Source organism: Eurypyga helias, unplaced genomic scaffold (assembly GCF_000690775.1).
Source record: "Eurypyga helias isolate BGI_N326 unplaced genomic scaffold, ASM69077v1 scaffold16208, whole genome shotgun sequence".
In the NCBI taxonomy this organism is placed as follows: domain Eukaryota; kingdom Metazoa; phylum Chordata; class Aves; order Eurypygiformes; family Eurypygidae; genus Eurypyga; species Eurypyga helias.
This window is the reverse complement of record NW_010269044.1, coordinates 18,275-37,960: the sequence shown is the minus strand read 5'-3', so window position 1 is coordinate 37,960 and position 19,686 is coordinate 18,275. Positions and strand designations below refer to the sequence as shown.

General features: G+C 38.4%; 1 protein-coding gene across 1 annotated transcript in view; it reads left to right on the top strand.

The window, feature by feature from the left end:
* LOC104504720 (ELKS/Rab6-interacting/CAST family member 1-like) overlaps nucleotides 1–19,686 on the top strand; it is a gene marked incomplete at its 3' end in the record, with an annotated part of 63,445 nt that overhangs the window by 26,023 nt on the left and 17,736 nt on the right. Inside the window, exons 5-7 of the mRNA XM_010157967.1 lie at nucleotides 547–639; nucleotides 2,993–3,160; nucleotides 10,622–10,789. Of these exons, the coding sequence (XP_010156269.1) occupies nucleotides 547–639; nucleotides 2,993–3,160; nucleotides 10,622–10,789 (429 nt within the window). The remainder of the gene's footprint in view (nucleotides 1–546; nucleotides 640–2,992; nucleotides 3,161–10,621; nucleotides 10,790–19,686) is intronic.

The following is a 19,686-nucleotide window of genomic DNA, read 5'->3' as shown; positions in this document are numbered from 1 at the left end:
TGTTCAGCTACTCAGTTTCTGTATCTCTTCCATCTACTGTGTCTGCTCATTTATTTTCCTGCAGAAACTGTGCTCCTTTTTGATAGCTATTCACTCATGACTCATGGCCAGCTCCAATCTGGATCTTGCTGTCCTACCTTGTTTTGTAATTGCACATTATTTTTTTTCAGTATTCTATTGTATAGTCATCTGTGACTATATCTTGACAACTTTACTTCTCTTAAGCTGAAAAATGTCCCTTTTCCTGTCCTCACTTCCTCATGAATTCCGGTTTCAAAACGGTTGGGTGCCCCATACTTGACATCTATGAACATAACCATAACTGTACATCTTTGTTTCATAATTGGATTCTTGTCTGGCAGCCTGTATGAAATTGCAGAGGCACTAAACTTTTGAGAAGACTTAACGAAGAATGGAAGAGCAAATGAGTGCCCAGTGTTGACCCTGCTGTCCAGTTCTTTGTCACTTTTAGTTACTTGGATTCACGCAGGCTAACTAGAAGCTGACAAATAATGAGTATTTATAAGCATAATAATGTCGTGACAGGTAGAGCAACTGAAGGAAGAGCTAAGTGCCAAAGAGGCTCAAGGGGAGGACCTGAAAAAAAGAGTGGCTGGTCTCCAGGCTGAGGTCTCTGCAGTAAGATTTATCTTTTGTGTGCAGTGGCCGTTCACTAGGGCTTGCTAGCTCTCTGGCTTTTGGGGTAACTTTTCTTCTCCTAACTTCTTTACGACTTGATATAACAGTAGAACTAACAGCCTGCTCAGCCTTGTATCTACCTTTTACGTGGTTTTGCTGTCCATAACATCACTCTTCAACTGAACATCTGTGCCTGTTTTGTTACTGGGTTTTTAATGGTATGGGCTGTTTTAGCAGTAACTTACTCTTCCCTGTGGAAGCTGATTTTCAGAAGTATTCAGCACCCAGTTTGGGGCCAGACTTTTCAGAGATTTGCTTTTCTGAGTAGAACAAACATAGTTTGAAAACACTTGTTGAACTCTCTTAACATCGTTTCACAAAAAATAACAAAAGCTGGATGCTGAATGCTTTTTAAAACTGATAGTTTAATTTTAGCAGCATGAATTTAGGTTATTCCTTTGCTCTGAGTGGTCATAGTGTCTTACTGAGAAGAGATGTGAGCACTTAATGCTGCTTTATTTTCCCTTGCAACTTGGAATGGTATGCACTGCATTCTTCCTGAAGAGCTTTAGCACATCGACAGTGTGGGCTTACAGCTCTGAAATGGGGGTTTCGGGAGAGAATGATCTTAGGGTGCTACTTGGGAATGTTAATGTAATGAAACGTGGTTGTGTTTAGATGAGAGGATTTCACCCAAACATGAGTATTTGGGGTGCACATCTCTTCTGAGATTACTCCAAAAGGAGTTTATCTTTTCAAAGAAAGATGAAAATGGTTTGAGAAAGTTTTACTATAATTCAGGGTATCAACTGGATTAAAAAGTTTGTGTCATCTGAAATTTTTAAGGATGCTTTTTTGTTTATATACCCCAGAAAACGTAATGAGCAGTAAATAGTTCATCTCTCCCCTGCTATTTGGCTGTGCCTAGCAGTACTGAGCAAGTGGTTGTATGGGCCTGTCAGTGATAGCAGGAGTGCTGCTAATGTCAGTGCTTCTCTGTATAACTTAAGGTGGTGGTGAAATCATTCTATGGACGTACTTGCTTTCAGTAAAAATATGAAAAAATAATCTCATATGTTTAAATTAAGTGAAATATTCAATAGTTCTATAAACTGAATTCTTTTTAAACTCCTTCCCATTATCCCTTTTTAAAAAAATAGTGTGAGATGTTTTGAGATACATCAAAACTTATATCAACTTAATTTTGTTCTTGATGCATTTCCAAAAATGGAAGATGACCTGGACAGTTTTTTTTTATTTGTGATGTCCTTTAATTTCTGTTTTTAAGCCCTGAACAACATACTTTAGGGATTGAGAGATTTTGGGTTTTTAATGCCTCAAACAAATTTGTTCAAGTTAAAAAAGGGAAAACTATTTTTTCGATATATGTTCACCTCTGCTATACAACATGTAAAAGTAAAACATTACTATTTTATTCTGTGAGATGTGTTGGAGGCAAACCAGAAAGCAGGTTATAAATTTGGACATTAGTCTACCTTCCCTGTCCTCTTTAATTAAAAAATACTGTTTTTCTGCAGATTTACATCAAAATTGTCCTTGGTTCTCTCTTAGAATGAGTTTTCATCTTATTTCAATATTTTAATTCTAAAATTTCTTACTGTTTTTAAATGATAATCCAACCTACATTTGTTAAAATAAATTGGCATTTCTGTACTGGTTTAATTAACTAAATTAAATTAAGCAAATTTCTCTCAACAAAGTGCAGTTCCAAAAATGGTGCTCATGTGGTTTTGATTTGTGTTTGCATCTGCTTTAAAAAGCTTCCATAAATTAAGAAGGTATTTCTTAGAAGGTTGAAATGTGGGTTTTGTAAATGGTGGGAAAAGGAAAGGTGTCCTTATGTTCTCTGTAAGCGTGAGGCTGGATTGATGGGCAGAGAGATGGATGGAAACTCACTGGTTTGGCACATCACAGCAAACATCATGTTTCTGAGAGAGACCTATAGGTATCCCACCTTTTCTGATACTAGTGGGTAAGGGTACATTCTCATTGCACTTCTGCTTCATCTTCATTAAAAGCTTATCCCTGCTGAGTAGCTGGGTTTGGTCAGTCCTTTGAAAGATGACTAAGAACAGACTGTCTGTTAAAAAGAACCTCTCTTGAACAAATTCACGCTATTGCTCCCCCCCTCGTTTTCCTTACATCTTTTGCTCATGACACAAACTTTTGCTGGCCTTCCACTGAATGAAGATAGATAGATGAAGGCTTCACAGTTCCGTGGGATGAGTTTAGGGTATCATACTGTTTGCTGGTAGTTATGTGAATTTATAATTATTTTTGTGCGGATGGTATAAATTGTTTTTCTTTTGCCCATCTTTTCTTTCTTTTTCAGATTGGTCAGGTCAAACAGGAGCTGTCGCGCAAAGACACTGAGCTGCTGGCCTTGCAGACAAAGCTGGAGACCCTCACAAATCAGTTCTCTGACAGCAAGCAACATATTGAAGTTCTGAAAGAGTCTCTTACAGCTAAAGAGCAAAGAGCTGCTATCCTGCAGACAGAGGTGCGATGAGCAATTCTGTCCTTACTGGCTTTTCATAGAGCTTAAAAGCATTGTTTCTTTTCTTCTTGCCTAGGTTAAACATTCCCAGTTCAATACTGCTTGTTCTGAGCACGTTGGGTCTTTGGTTGTATGTTTGATTCTTTAGACCAGGGATTGATCATAAAGACAACTGTGTGTGTATAAGTGCACGCATATTCCTGTGGATGAATACACAGTTGTACAACATGCTCCATTAACATGCAGTCAGACACTAATATTGCTTTTCTTAGACGCAGCTAAATTGGAAGTCTCAATGCCTGAGCTGGGGGTATTTATTTTCAGTGACCTTGTAGCTGAGAAGAGAGCAGAGAAAGGAAGAGTGTTTCAGTAGCAGTACACGACTTGCTGAGGCTTCACTGCTACTGTCAGCACGTACAGGAGCTCTTGCATGTAAGCCTGTGCTTACACCTGAAATATGGGCTTTCATGTTTTATGATGCATATTCCAAGGAAAGGAAAAATATTTTCAAAGCTGTGTTTCGATAACAAATGCTTCATAAATTTCCATATTATGTAAGACAAAAGCATATATCTGAACATCAAATGGATAATAAGTATCGTATAAATTTATTGCTTCTGGACATTCTTGAAGAACGAGCATGAAATGTTGTGTGAAGACAGCATTTCAATCCCCTGGCTTGCAAAATTGTAGTGTTAGCAGAAGTCCAAAAGGTGGCGGTCATGCATCAGGAAATATTTGTGGTGTTGGGGCTAAAGCAGGAAAAAGCCAAAGGAGCTATGAAATAGGCCTGCAGAAAATTTGTGGGTAACACTGGCAGAAAGATTCCATACTGCAAGAGTGTGAGAGAATTTGTTGGAACTTTTTACCCTTGTGTAGCTTTCCTTAAGCCATGTTCAGTGAATCCATGGGTGCACATGGCCTTGTCCTCAGGCACAAGTCAAGTTACACAGTCAATGTCTTTTGATGTCCTAAGATGCCTTTTCTGATTGTTCTCAGATTTAGGTAGAATTTGAAATTGCAGAATCAGTTTCCCGTAAAGCAGTAGTGTTCTAGACATGACAGTGAATGAGTGAGTGACACAAGTCCTGCAGGGAGAGAGAATATCTTTAGTTATTAGATTTAACTGACAGAGATATGGAAGAAAATGCAGACAGGGCCCACAGGTGTATCCAAGTCTGAAATAAAGGAAGGAGTTTTAACCTTTAAGTACAAACTGAGAATGACAGCTCTGTGTTAAACTTGATTTTATCAACAGATAACTTCAGCTGGGTAAATAATTTGAGGTGACTGAACAGGGAGGAGCTAGCAGATGGAGAGCTCTTAAGCTTCTCTGGAACAAAAAAAGAAATGTATGCACTCGAAATCTCATCTTTTTATTTTTAAATGCAGTTTAAAACTTCCCTTCCTAGTTTCTTATTTGATAGAAAAAAAAATGGGTTAAATGACCAACTTCGGTTGTGACTTAATTCTACAAGCTAGAAACCTTAATTTTGAATTTCTACTTTTATTTTAAAGTGATACTTTTGGGCTATTCACTTCAGACAGGGTTCGTTTGCATTAGTTGGTATAGCTGTGGAAGTGTGCTAGTTTACATTCACAAATGTCTTGCTAAATTTGTTCATTCTTTTTTGCTAGTCAGGAATGTACCCTAGATGCCTACATGTTTATTTTAAAAAATATTTACGTTTCAAAATATCATTGGAAGGTAGGTATTAGGTAAATAAACATTTCAAAATGTAAATTACAGGGTTTGATCCCTTACAGTGATTGAAAAGAATATGAATGTATTAAATCACTGGGCAGTATTGTGACAGACCTACGAAGACAGAAACACATTTCCCTTCTTACTTTTAAATAATAAAAGGCAGCGCTTTTCTGCCCATGAGAGGTGAAGTTCTTGAATGAATGAGCTTTATTAACAAGTCAAAAGACTTCAGCAGACAATCATAATTTCAGCTGTGGTGGTAGGTAAACGTATTTATTCATATAAAATATAAACAATTTAAGCAGAGTAATTAAAAACAAAAAGACTTTGTTATATACCATTAATAGATACTCTTGATAGTTATTTAGAACATTTCGATGTTATTTTAACTTAAGGCCAAAGGAGTTTTTTTAATATAGGAAATTATTCTGTTCTCTAACTTCTAATATAACTAAATTATCATTGAGACTATTTGTTCTTCACTGGCCTCTTCCAAATGAGATTCTCTTAGAGCATCACAGTATAAAACCAATCTGATTCTTCCTCTGAAACGTGTAAACTCTTTTTTACGAATAAAATGGTACTGAAAGGTGGAGGGGGGAGTGGGGGGAGCCAGAGAGATTTTCTCCTTGCTGCTTTTAGTTTATTCACATGGCTTGCTTCCAGGTATCGTAAGTGAAACATAGCAACTGCAGTGACTGTGCAAGATGATTTTTTTGACTCAGTAAGGAGTGGTTGTGGGGCTAAAAGGGTAGGAACACAAGATTCTGCCTGGCCTCACTTATTGACAGCACTGGTCAATATTAAAAAATAACTGGCTTCTCTGTACACTCCGAGGGAGTTATGGGGAAGGAGAGGGGTACGTTTTCTGTCATGTATTGGCAGACATCTTCGTAGAGGATTGGTATTTTAAAGTCATATTTAAATAAATGTTTTGAGAGAAAAGAGCACACCTTCATAAGCATCTGCCTTTTAGTCTTCTGTTAAAGAAAACTGTAGGTAGATGGGGCAAGGATGTTGGTATAATATTTCAAAATTGGATTTGCCACCTGACACACTGGAATTACAATGAACAGTGAACTGTGTGGGGGGTGTTTATCTTGAGTGCTATTAGGTGGAGAGGATATTGTGGTTAACTTTTCAATTTGTAAAGGAACCTTTCAAAACAGCTCTAAAAATGAACAATCTCTTTGTAAACAAAACAAAAAATAAATCAATATTTATTTTGGTATTAAGACTTCATCCATGTAAAGTTTGTGTTTTGCCTGATGATCCTTTTAGCCTAGGTCAGTGCCAGAAGGTATGTAGCTTCAATGGGAGGTTAAATTAATCAGTGAGAACATGCCCCTTTATTCGTGTATACTGCCCGAGCTGACACGGTCTGTAAATGGTCTGTTCCATATGGTAAATTCAGGTTAAGATTGAGTAGAAGAATGAATCCAGTCTTCTGGAGGTATTTTATTTGTACCGAATGTCTCAGTAGAACGTACAATTCTCTAAGGGTCCTTCTTTAATGCGGCTTATACTGGCATTTTGAAACCCTAGTAGACTTTCCCAAATCAGAGACAGTGATGGAGTGGATCACGTGTGGTGAGGAATGTGCGAATGGGAGCTGGGTGTCTCTGGCAAGACTTGTTAACAGCAGTGACGTTAAAACTGATGCTGACACCTGCCAGCATTAACCTCAGCTCACAGAACTGGGTTCTCTTTAATACTGTGTTTAATACCGTACGCTAGAGATTGCGGAAGAACAGTTCAACTGATTTCTGACCTGAGCAGGCCCTGGAAGCAGTACATCGGTCCCGCATTGAATCTATTAACCCTAGCAAGAACTGAACAGGCTCTGCCCAAAGGCAGGTGTGTGCACCTCTGCTCCAAGGCGTAGCCATGTAATCTAAGTTGTCCAGATAACTGGGACCTCTATGTTCATAAAGAATTCATTCTCAATTCTTCTACAAGACCATACTGGATACTGCTGCAGTTTGTATAGGAAGGTGAAGAGTCAGCTCTAATCTAATACATAAGGAAGATCAATGTCAAAAATAGAGAATTAAGTCTTGTGAACTACCACTGCCTTCAAAATCAGCCAGTAAACACAGCTTTTAAGTCTTAATTACAAGCTATGTTGTTAGGAAAACTGTTTAACTCTTATTGTGTTTATATGATATGTTTGCAAGATAGTAATAGAATATCAAAAACAGATCCCTTCTGAAATATACTCATTTCAGTACTGGGAGACTTCACATAGCAATGTCTACTCTAGGGTAAAAGCAAAATTTCACCTCACATACCAAATATAATTTCATGTCTTCCTCTGTGCATTTCTTAATTATCTTTGAATTCTGAGTGCTGACATAGAATTACTTCAAAAGTAATTTTTGAGATTACTTTAAAAATAAAGTACTTGTAAAAGTACCTGGCTCGTGTTAGGAACCATAGCAAGCTCTAAATACATATTTCAGGATTGATACCCTGTCTGTTGCTTTTGCTGCCGTTAATGTAGTCATACCAACAGAGAATAGAAGTTTTGAATTTTGCTCTTACAGGGCAATCAGGACTTGGATATAAGACAGGGGACACTGTACTTTCAGATATAACCAACTGGAGTGTGGCATGGGTCACTGATGTAAATCAGTAGTTCAGCCATGGCTTGAACAGGTGGCAGGTAGATAGGAAGAATCACTCACTGTCAGCAAAAGAATAAAGCACTGTTTTTACTAGGCATCACTTCCTAAACCCGAGCAGGAATCACCAGTGTCATAATACCCTGACTGCTACTATACAGTGGAGACGATGGTAAAAATGAGAAAAAAATCCATGCGCGACCTGAGTCCTATTGACTCAACCTCCTGAGTCGGTTCTGAACTCACAGTGGGCTTCTGAAAGTTTGTGATTTCCCTAAGCTATAAACTGGAAATATTCTCAAAGCTAAGTCTTTAATCTAATTGCAGATTCCAAGATTTTAAAAAGGGCTTAAGAATAAATTTAAATTAAATACTATGTAATTTACTGTGTTTATTCTGGTAGCCATTGGAGCTGCTAATGTCCTGGGTCCTCGTGGAAAATTGGAATTCTACGTGCTTAATATATAGCTTTACTGTATTAGGAACAGAGTCATAGAGTATTATTTACTGCTACTTGAAAAATCTGGGAAGACAACTCATTGGTTCCCAATGGTTTTACATATATAGTTCTTACAGTGAAGAAATTTAAACCTTATGTATGGTACTCAGGCTGAAAAGAGGCACCTGTTGTACCTGTTGTACCTTTATCCAGGAAGGCTATGGTGGTGAAGGTGGCAACAAATGGGCTTATTTTGCTAAAAGCTTCATGGGAAATTGGATGATACATGCAGGTGAAGTTAGCAAGCCCATTGTATATGAAGGGCTAGCAGTTGCCTGAGCTGTACTGTAAGATTTTACTTGGCCTGCATAATTAAAGACATGGCACTCTATTACTGTGAAAGCAGTTAGGTTAACCCAGGGTTAAGAAAACACCGTCCAAGACGTAGAAGTCAGGAGAAGGGGCGTCAGCACCTCAGTAGCTATTTGCTACTCGTTTCCATGTGCAGAGAAAATCTTAAGCTGACTTTGTTGAAGTTGGCATCACCTGACTGCCGCAGACCTCAATTCTTGTCACTGTGGGAGGATGCCATACATAAACTGAGCTGACATGAATAAACAAGTGCAGTGTTCTGCCAGGAATAGTGCTAAGGTGATGATTGTGTGCCTTGCCAGCCTTTGAAAATATTCTTGAAAGTGTTTTCTAAGGTTTCCTAGGCAGGGACCTCACACAAATAAAACCAGGAATGCAATTTACCCCAAACCATAAGCTAATATAGACTTCAAAGAGAATAATCAATCAGAAAATGGAAGGCGTTCTGTGCATAAATTTCTGTTTGCAGATGTTCTCTTTTCACTTAATACTGTGCTGTAGGCATCTGGACTGTCTCAAATGTTTTGCAACACAACTGCTGAGAGTATGTGGATTTGCTTGTGAGGGAGATTTTCAGCTTCTCCTCAAGAATAATGTATGAAAGCAACTCTTAGCTTTAATATTAGGGCTATCTGGAGAAGAACACACCTAATGGTCTATAAAACTGCATGTTTTTAAAAGAAGGCAAAGTCTGATCCACCTGTTAAACTTTTCAGTACACTCGCAATCCTATGTCATATTTGGGTAGTACCTGGTACTCTAATACCACTGCAGAATATACTCCGTGCCCCACTTGCTGGGTGAGAGGTCAGGAATGTGATTTTTAATAACATACGTGTAAGTGAGAAGGCTCCAGACGTAGAGGTGGCAGCGGGATTGCTGTGCTGATGGGGAGAGCAGGGCAGTTCTTTTCCCCATTGGCAAGTGCTTATTGTTCCGTGGAAAAGGAATTGGACAAAACAGCAAAGGATTTTGTGGGCGTAACGTACTGTAAATGTAGAGCCTTAGAGGCAACTTTTCCATTAGCAAATTGAAATAAAATGGAATTAGAATAACATATTAAAGCTAAATGTTGGTCAAAATACCATAAGCATAGGGACTGCCTAATTTTTCCCTAGCTGGAGTTGTCCAAGTTGTCTTTTCACTTCATGTCTCTGTTAGCCTATGCTGTGCAGAAGGTCCAAGAAATTCATTGATCACCCTGTTTACTCTGTGTGACTGATGTCCTGTAATGGATTCAGCTAACAGGAACCAAATCTAAGACTGTCAAATAAGATTAGCAGGCAAGCTGGCAGATTTGAGCTTTTAATGCCGAGTGGATAGGGGTCAGTGGGTTTCTTTTGGTATCTTGAGCAGGTTGGTGGTGTTGGATTTCGTATTCCACAATGGTCTTTGAGATTAGGCTGTGCTCTGTGGTGACCTTATTCTTCTCATCAAATTTATATTCAGATAGCCCTGATTCCTTCTCCCATTTCTTTTGTCTTGTGAGCTCTGTTTCATTTGTCTAACAGAAATGTAGAAGGAAAGGCAAAAGCTTCTCAACATGCAGTTTGGAAGTTCAGTGATACCACAGAATTCCCAGAGTGTGTTTCTAAATTTGTTGAGGCCATGGACGCTCTTAAGTATGTTTATGTGTCCAAATAGCACCCACAATATCCTGAACTGTATCATTTGTTCCATTTTATCTCTAATATAAAACTGCATCTTGCTGAAAATGCATCTTAGGTTTAAGCTATTATGTTGCTATTTAAGCCAAACTATTCTTAGCCACCTTGAGGTAACCCTCTTCCCATATTTTGGTCTGCAGTGGCCGCAAAGACCTGCTTTCATTACCTCCAGGCTCGGCTAATACTCTGATTAAAACCTAGAGTATGAAGTGACTGTTCGGTGCTAAGAGTCAGTGCTTTATGCTCTGAACTTTAATAACATTTCAAATAAAGGGGACAGTTTTCCTACGTATGAGAGAACTTCTCAATAACACATTGTGTTGTTGGCTTCTACTTTGAGGACAAAAGTTCCAGACTTGTATCTCACCAGACTGAGTTATGACAGAGGTACGATTTGAGATTTTCCAAGATGGAGCATTGGTCTTATATAATTTGGAAATAAAACATTTTATTATTGTTACTGTTTAGTCTCCTACCACTTGTGATAACTGTTTTATCTCAAGCTTGTATGTATGTTTAAGTCTTAAGGCATAGTAGTTTTCTGAATCTATTTGTAATTGGACAGTGCTTCCCCTATGGAAGTGTAGTTTAACTTTTCTGAAATATCTCTCCTTCAGTGCTAAACAAACCCTGTTTCTGTGTGCCTCAATCTAGGTGGATGCGTTGCGATTGCGCCTGGAGGAGAAGGAGACTATGCTAAATAAGAAGACAAAGCAGATTCAGGAGATGGCAGAGGAGAAGGGGACTCAGGCAGGAGAGATCCATGACCTCAAGGACATGTTAGAGGTGAAGGAACGCAAAGTTAACGTTCTTCAGAAGAAGGTAAGATTGTGGAGGTCTAGGTCAGATACATCTCTCTGATGCATCTCCATTTCTGTGTCTGTCAGAAAGTCTGAACTAGAATTTGCATTTTGGAGGTTAATGGTTGAGTCCATTTATGTCATGGGAGGATGGTGAAGGACGAATTTCGCTTTCAGATTGTCAAGAAAAAAATGGAAAGAATTCAGAGCAGAAATTGTTGCCGTTCAGTGGTTGCATGTGCTGTTTCTGCTTCCACTTCATTGTTGGCAGTCGCTGAAGTATTTGTAGGAGGGCACATCATCTGAAACAGCAATCCTTTCACTCCCACCACCTTAACAGAGCCACGCTGACATGAAGCACAGGGCACTGGGTGACTGACTTCAGGGTGTGACTAAAGGAATGGGGGGGGCTGTATCAGTAGAAGCAATTACGGTGAGTCCTCTGTAACGTACTGAGAAAAGTTCAGGAAGAACTTTGCATAACTCTCACTAGAAATGCTATTTTATCATACTTGGTATTTCTTGGGAACTACCAGAACAGGATAATCGGGGTTCAGACTATCCTGCATATCTTTCTGGATAAGAAAATGTTGGCCTTGTCAGTGGAATGGGGGAGGTCTGGTTAAAAAAAAGTAGACCCTGTCAGGGAAATCGGAGAGATTTCCCCAAGGGCATGGAGTCCTTTGCCAATGAATGTCATGATGGGTGTTCGTTTGCAAATTGCACGCCATGTTTCCCAAAAGGCTGCTACATATGGTGAAAAAAGAGAAATACATGTATCACAGGACATTTTAATTTACAGGATACTTTTTCCTCTGTATTTTTAGGAAAGCTGCTCTTGGAGCTTGTTTTCAATGTATTAAGCCGTGAATGTGATTTTTTTTTTTTTCCTAGACCTTTAAGCAGTTCTGTGGAATTCTTGTAGTTTTAATAGTTGAGAATATTGATTAATCTCTGTTGCCTGGCCAAGGCCTTTTCTTCTAGTATATAGCTATGAATCATGAGTATTTAGGTCATGTTCAGTTCTGTTACAGCAAACTTCATGCAGGAATAGAAGTTCAGGCATGGAGTTTAGCCATAAATGAGTCGTTAATAATTCTACAACTGAGCCCTGATTCCCAGTCTTCATGATCTCATTTTTTGACTGTTCATCTTTTTAGAAACACTTATAGATTTCTAATTTTTGTGCTGTGCTCTCTCTCTGTTTTCAAAATTGGTCATGCACACTCCAAACATTGATTGAGATCCCAGCTGAATGTTTAACCAAGTAGTGGGGAATCTGACATTTGCGTAAATGTTAAATGTCAGTGAGGTTGGTTTACTTCCATTTACTCTTAGAGTGTTTTTTCACTTTTTCTTATTTGCTCTACTTAACTCCTGAGGATGATCTTTCCTTGGTTCATTTATAGGCAGTGCTAAAGGTTCTCTTTTTACTCATGTTTAATACTTGTTCTCTTGAGACCACTGTAATCCATACTAAGACAGTTTCATCCTGTCTGTTCATGTGGCCAGCCTATTTTTTGAGTTTCGTTTGCTGCTTTCAAGTAAAAGTACCTGGTCTCTTCACACTGGAAAGTAAAGGCCCGAGCTTTTAGATACAAAGATTTCGAGGTCTTGTTCTCCTAGATCGCTCAGCAGAGGATAACGCTGCTGTAATATGTCTTTCCTGCTGCTAACTAGAGTCACATTGCAGAGATTTGAAATTGCTTCAGCCTTCAAGTTATTGGAATAATTTCCTTTAACGTAAACAGTTAAATTGTGATTTTTTTTAACACAAAGATAATTTTTTCAGTTTCTATAGTAGAACTAGAATATTTTTATGGAGAATCCAGCTCACAGTACTTTTATCTGAGGTTTGTGGTGCAATATGCAATTTCCTTTTTTTTTTTTTTTTGTATGGCCTGGGGTAAATGAACACAAATTCTGTCCTTTGAAGTTTTAGGATTCATGTCTTTAACTGAATTTTTAATTGGTTCTCCAGACCAGGAATCTAAGACCAGGTTTGGGATTTTCTACAGATTGGGGTTGGCATTTTCTAATTCTCTTTAGCATTTTGCCACAGAACAGCAGAGCTTGAGAAAATACCTAAGGACAAACAGGACTGATTATATATACATATATATATGTGTGTGTGTGTGTACTGTGGAAGTCATGAGAACTTGCATAAGATCTGCTTCAGGTGCTAGAGAAAATAATGAGGTTTTGTATTTATCCGATATATACACCTATCCTTTTTGGACTGTACAGGCAGCTGTTTCTGCCCTCTGTCTGGAACTTCCAGAAGCCTGTGGTTCCTCTCATGTAAATGTTTGTAAGTGCAGCCTTTAAACTTTTTGCCTCCATGCACAATAGTCTTTTTATTCCTCCATCTGATTATAAACTGGCATGTTCAGACAGATTAGGTTTTAATCTGTCTATTCTAATCTAGATGGTACAGTTTAAAGTATTTTCAGAGGTCATAGTAATAGGGTTTTTTACTGGCTTAGTTATCTGGTATTAAATGCTCGTTTTAAGTTTACCAACATGATTTAACAGGAACTTAGGCATTTTTTTTAATTGAATACAGTTAAAGACTGTGAAAAATGTGTAGTGTTAAGAAATATTTTTCTGTGGCTATTTGGAGGAAGGAGCAGTAGCAACATACAACTGCTGGTTTCAGTTATGAGGAGGTATGGGGTACAGGTGTTGACATGTTGAAGAAATTTAACTGAATTAAGAATTAGTTTAGTAGATACCATTCAACCAGTTTTTACCAAGTAAGCTTCCCTCAGCATACACTCAGATTTGAGGATTTGAAGTGAGTGCTCTAATGAACTCAATTTGGAACACTTCTTTTTTTAATGCCATGTAAAAGAAAAATCTGTAACAAAAAGTAAAATCATAAAGATGTTGAAAAGCAAAGAATTTATTGAAAAATCATTAACTTGCATAACTTACCCATTTAGGAAAAGCTGTTTACTTTCTTTTGAAATTTAGAGATCACCTCTACTACTAATATAGCCACAGCCAAATGCTATATGGCTCTGCTGGTTATTTGGACTTTTGTTCACATTTTTTTAAATTTTTTTGTGACTGTTCTAGATGTGTGATCACCTATTCTGATGACACTGACAAGAAATTGTTAGGTGGGCTGCCCGAGACTCTGCTATACTAAATTTCTGCAATTTCTGTTATTCAAGCAAAAATTATTTAAAACGTACCCATTACTATTGGTCTCTGTTTGGATTCATTGATGCAGGCCACTGCATAGTTTGGTTTATGAACTATTAATATTGTGGCTTTGTTGATTAAAGGTGGTGAAATAGAAATTATTCTTTCTTGTTGTTCTAAAATCCAGATGAAGAAATTAATGAAAATTTACTGACCAATTAGAGATCAAATAAAAGACACAGAAGAAGATTATGAACAACAAAGTTCTGAAAAATTAACATGACAATTGGCATCACTACTGATACCCAGTAGGCACCAAAATACATGTTCCAGGTTGCTGAGGAAACCATGTGCTTCACATTTTAAATTCTGGAATCTTTCCAGTTCTAAGCTCCTACAGTGATGCTGCTTGATAGCACCTTTGTTTGAGACAACAGAAGCAGTCAAATGCTAGAAATTTTAAGACTACAGAAGTTAGTTTTAGCTTTATGTCTCAAAATTCGATGCAAAAAACTTAGTTTCATAGACATTGAGGATTTTCCCATCCCCACCCCTCATTTCATTGAAAGTATATCTTGCATAAAATCTCGTCTTAAATTGTTAGAACTCCAGGCAGTGTGAGGATGTCAGAAAATAAATTAGGGACCATGCTGGGTAAATTTGAAATCTGAACCTGAAAAACATTAAATTGTGCTTCCTTATTCTCTTTGCCACATGTGTCTGTCTGTGCTGGTAGAGCACGATGAAAAGGAATAGAAAAAAAATCAATATTTGGCAATCAAAGCATTTTAGAGAAATAGCATTGGGGACAAAAGGTAAGTAACAGTTACACTGGAAGAAAAAAAACCAAAACACCAGCAGTGAATCAATCACCCCGTGCTTTGGGGAGAGGTCATGTTTTGTCTTGGGGAGGAGGGTTAACACTCCCTTCATTGTGCAGTGCGGCTGCAGGCAAATAAATGGAAGTTTTAGTGTCTGAACATAGCCGTGTTTTTTGGCAGCTACCCATGCACTGTGTGATAATTTTTTTTTGGTTGGTTGGTTTGTTTTTATGGGTTTTTTTGGGGCTGTGCTGATGTTACTTGTTTAGCTGGTATTCGGGAAGACTCCAAATGCAATTTTCCTGCTCTTGGATAAGAAGCATTGTCTTTCTCCAGAGAAAATAAATGCCCTCTGCTTTTCAAAAAGCTTAGAAATCAAAATAAGTATCTTATGCTAATGATAAGCAATACCATGTGTCAGAAGAGAGGAAATGGAATTTATAACTTAGCTGTTTAAAATCAGTAGTGATCATAGTTACTACAACAGCAGTGTTAGTTTAGCATTCATAACTTTTAAAGTTCAGTGTTTGCACTTTAAAGATTATTTTCCTTCCGTTCCCTCGTCTGTGAAGTAGATTTACTTCCTCTGGCAGCTTGTCTGCTTCAACCCTGAAGAGGCGAGAGAGCACAGAGGAGCTGCGTTTTCAAACATTTCATTCAGTTTATGGTGGTTTCATCTCCCCTGGTGTGACCTGGAACTTGCCTACCACATGAACGCATGTATGGTTCGCTAAGAATTAATAAAATGCAGGATGGACTTTTGTATGCTCCTTTGAGTGTCTCTAAGGTGACACTTGGTGCTTAAAACCCCCGTGTTCCTAACAGTGTAGGCGAGGGTCTGTTCAAACCTGCAGCGTGTGTCCGAGTCTCTGGTTGTGCAGACTGTACAGAAAGCACAAAGTAGGCTGGCCCAACAAAGATGCTCTGCTTGTACATTTACTAGGTGGGTGAGCATATACCCTCGCGTTTCAGACTGGGTAGGGTTTATTCCCTCTGTACTGTATCTGTAGGCAAGCTTATCCTCTGCTTTTTACATGCTGGAATCGTGAACATTTAAGGAGGAGCACAGTGCTCCGGGATCATATTAGTCTGCACAGCAGCCCAGCTTCTGCAGGGAGGTAGGACGATATGCTGGGCTTTCTGCTCAGGTAAGACTGATGGAATAGCTGCTTTTCTGCAGGAAAAGTGGCTTAACAAGCAGTGCACAAACAGGAGTATTTCTGTAAATCTGTCTGTCAGAAAAAGCTATACTTCTGTTCCTTTTACTCACGCTCTCAAGGCATGTCACTGAATTGGTTCCAAACCCAGTTCAGAGATTTCAAGCACCGCAAACAAGACCTAAAGTCCCCACAGGCTTGTGCCAGCATCTTTATAAAAACTGACAGACGTGAGCTCAAAGATGTGTCCTGGAGAGTCATGATGGGGGAAATTTGTTGCTTTCAGAGGGTAACAAATTAGAACAGCTTCTGGAAATTTCTGTCTCCAAGATGCTGGAGTCCCTTCTCTTTTCTGGGATGTCCCTTCAGACTTGCTTTACCATGAAGGATGGGATTTTTAGATAGAGGTATTATCTTCAGTTAGAATAATAATAGGAAAAATTAGGCAAGCTTTTAGTCCTTCATCTCTGTCAAAATACCACTAGAAAAAATCTTGTGGTAGCAATGGAAGTGCCAAAGAAGACTGGAGAGGCTTCATTATGTGAGTTCAAGTTCCGTATAATTGTCCTGAGAGATTTTTTCATTTCTGCCATTCAGGAAGGAGGTTAGTTGTTTAATTTCCACTTGGGAAATGAGGACAAAACACGTAATTTATTTTGATTTTACAGTGAGCGATAACCACTTGGAAAATAGGATCCTTACCCTTCCATTTTGACACTCCACTTCTCTGAGAATCCATAGAGACTTTTCAGAGCACTTGCAGCCCAGCTCAGATGGCATAGTGTGTCCTTTTTTTTTTTTTTAATGAAGATGCAGCTAAGATGACATTATTTGGGCAGGGGAATCCCTCTGTTTCTTCATACCATTTTTCAAGTTCAGTTTTAAAGGTAACTGATTAACATACAGATCTCAGAGTTTATTACAACTTCAGGTTCAGTGTCAGCAAGATCCCTTCCCTCTCAGGAGAAGCTTTAGCTCATGAGATCTGATCTTTTTTTATTCTTTCTAACCCTTATAATAACATACCTTCTTACCTAATCCAGGTCAGTCTTTGCAGATGCCTTGTAGCTTGAAGTGCACTCCAGCATCCTCATTGTAAGGGCTTTTGGTTTCCAAAGGAACATGCATTTCACAGCTCTAAGTTGGGTGCTGCTATGACCCCCTCCAGTGAGTTCATAGCCTGTGGTAACGGATACGTTGTTTAGGTTATAATAAGCTAGTACATGATCACTTGTGTTAGTTGGTGAAATTGACTTTTGTCTGCAGGATACTTCATACGTAGTTATTGAAAAGAGTCAATTGCCTCCTGGACATTCTTGGCACTGTAGTGAAGAGTATGAATTGCTTTGTCATCAAACCAGAAGTCAGAGACTTGGTACAGTTGTCCAAAGCACAGATTTCTGCTGCTGAAGAACATCGCAAGATGTTTTTGCATTGAACATCCAGTGGGAAGCACAAGACTTTCTATTCCTAGGAGTCTTTGTCCAGTGCAATTATAGTTTGATGGCAAATTTTCTTCACAGAATCATGGAATAGTTGAGGTTGGAAGAGACCTCTGGAGGTCATCTTCTTCAGCCTGCCTGCTCAAGCAGGGCTGCCCGGAGTCAGTTGCCCAGGACCATGTCTAGGCAGCTTTTGAATAGCGTTGCATAAGAATCACTTTTATTAAACTTCAAAGAGCAAAATCTGTGAGTGAATTTACTCATAGGTGCCTGACATGCAATTGGAGATCATTTAGTAAATTATGTGTGATGTCTAAACTAGTCAAGAAGACATAAGTTAAATTTGAAAAACTGATTTTACACACTAAAATATTTATGCTATTACAGTAATTTTTAGTGGACAGTTACAGTTTCCAATGCAGCAGCTATGTTAGAGGAACCTACTGGACTCAAAATAAATTTTTATGTCTGCCTATATTATAAATTAGAATTCGTAGATGGAGAATGCTGCTTTATTTTTATGTCACACCCTCTTGCTTGGAGCATTTTGTCATACCACAATAAAAATAAAAACATCTGGATCATATGTAGCATATGTACCTATATTTCCAGATGTATGGTAATATTCTTTTTTAAAAGATCAAATGTTATTCTGATGTGTGTGAAAGATAGCAAGCCAAATTCTTATTTTGAGATCTAATAATATAAAGAACATTCAATTTATATTGATATTATAAAAGAATCTTGCCTGGTGCCTTTAATAACTACAGTACTTGATTATTTTTCTCCTGAAGTAATGAATAACCACTCCTCCTTTTAGATAAGTAGGTTCAAACAGAGGAGGGGAACGAGACTGTGAGGTTAATGATGTTAGTTCTGTAGTTCAGCTATTGTAGCTGGCTAATATAGGGTTTTAAACTGATACATATTGCTGTAATAATGTCACGTAAGATGGATAGCAATAGCAAAGTTAGAAGAAAACTCCACTGGAGTTTCTGGTATTATTTGTGCCCCAGCATTCCAGAAAACTGAAACCACAATTCAGCAAAACTGTCATATACGGAAGGAATCTTTTTTTTTAGTATCCCTCAAAGAGGAGCAGTCATTTTAATATTACGTCCTCCTTCTGCCTTGAGATAACCTCTTGATTGGCAAGATAGAACATTACTCATAGGTAGTGGGACTGACAAATTCTGGTTTCTTGAAGGGATCTGGGAAAACAGCCAACTGTGGGGCCTCTTGGCTTCATTATAAATTAAACGTGTAGTTTTTCTGGCAAGATAAAGCTAATAAGCTTTGTTGGTGTACTCACTGTCATAGTAGACAAATACAAAGTTGCCTATGATTGAAGAGGCAGGAAAAGCAAGGGCGTGTGCCATTTTTGAGGTTGCTGACATCAGTCTTCCTCACATGACTTTTCATTGCTCTGTGGGTTGCAAGACTTCACAATTTCCAATGCTTTGGTGACCAGGCATGCAGGCGTTTTCTGCCCCTGGGGGGATTGTCTGAGCTGTGTCTGGAACAGACATTAGTGATTGCGCTAGCCAACTTGGGGATCTTCGTTAGAACAAGGAAGGAGTAATTTTTCAGTTTAAATCAATAATTTCCTGGATTCAAGAGTGAATTTTGAATGCACTAGGCTAGACAGTCTTCTAAGCTGGGTCTCTGCACAATATTTATATAGTCATTAAGACTGTCGTAAGTCACGAGTACAGGAATAGCTTTCAAGCCTGGGATTTCACTTATCCAAAGCATAAGAAAACTGGTCGCTATGGAGTAGTGTCACCAGGAGACACTAAGATCACCTTGTCCCAGAATAGCATGGATTTGATGATTAGGATGCTCCTCTGCATGATGAAGTGCTTACATATGTTCCAGCAAAGATGGGTGGAGGACGGCTTTAAAAACAGAATTTCTGGATAAAGAGGACCACTCTCTGTCCCTTCCAACCTTTATTTTCAGTAGAGACTTGATCTGCCTAAAGCAGTCTGTGGTATAAAATGGAAAAGAATATAACCAACTCATGGTGCTAATTTTATATATCGGGTTCTTAAATTCTCTTTTTTCTTTTTGAGCATAAGCCATGAAAGAATTTTAGTGGAGAGTTTGATATTTTGTCACCTATCGCGGTGTGTTCTGAAGTAATTCTGTAACAGCAGTGATAGCTAAATATTGAAGAATACACACACACACACTCTATCTCTCTCTCTGTCTTCTGTTTGGTATTTACAGTATGACTTCCTAATCCTTTCCTATTCATCACTCCTTATCCCTTCTAGGAGAATGAAATGGGACAATCACAGTTGGCTGGGCATGTTTTACACTGGGATTAGAAGCATCCATCCTTTC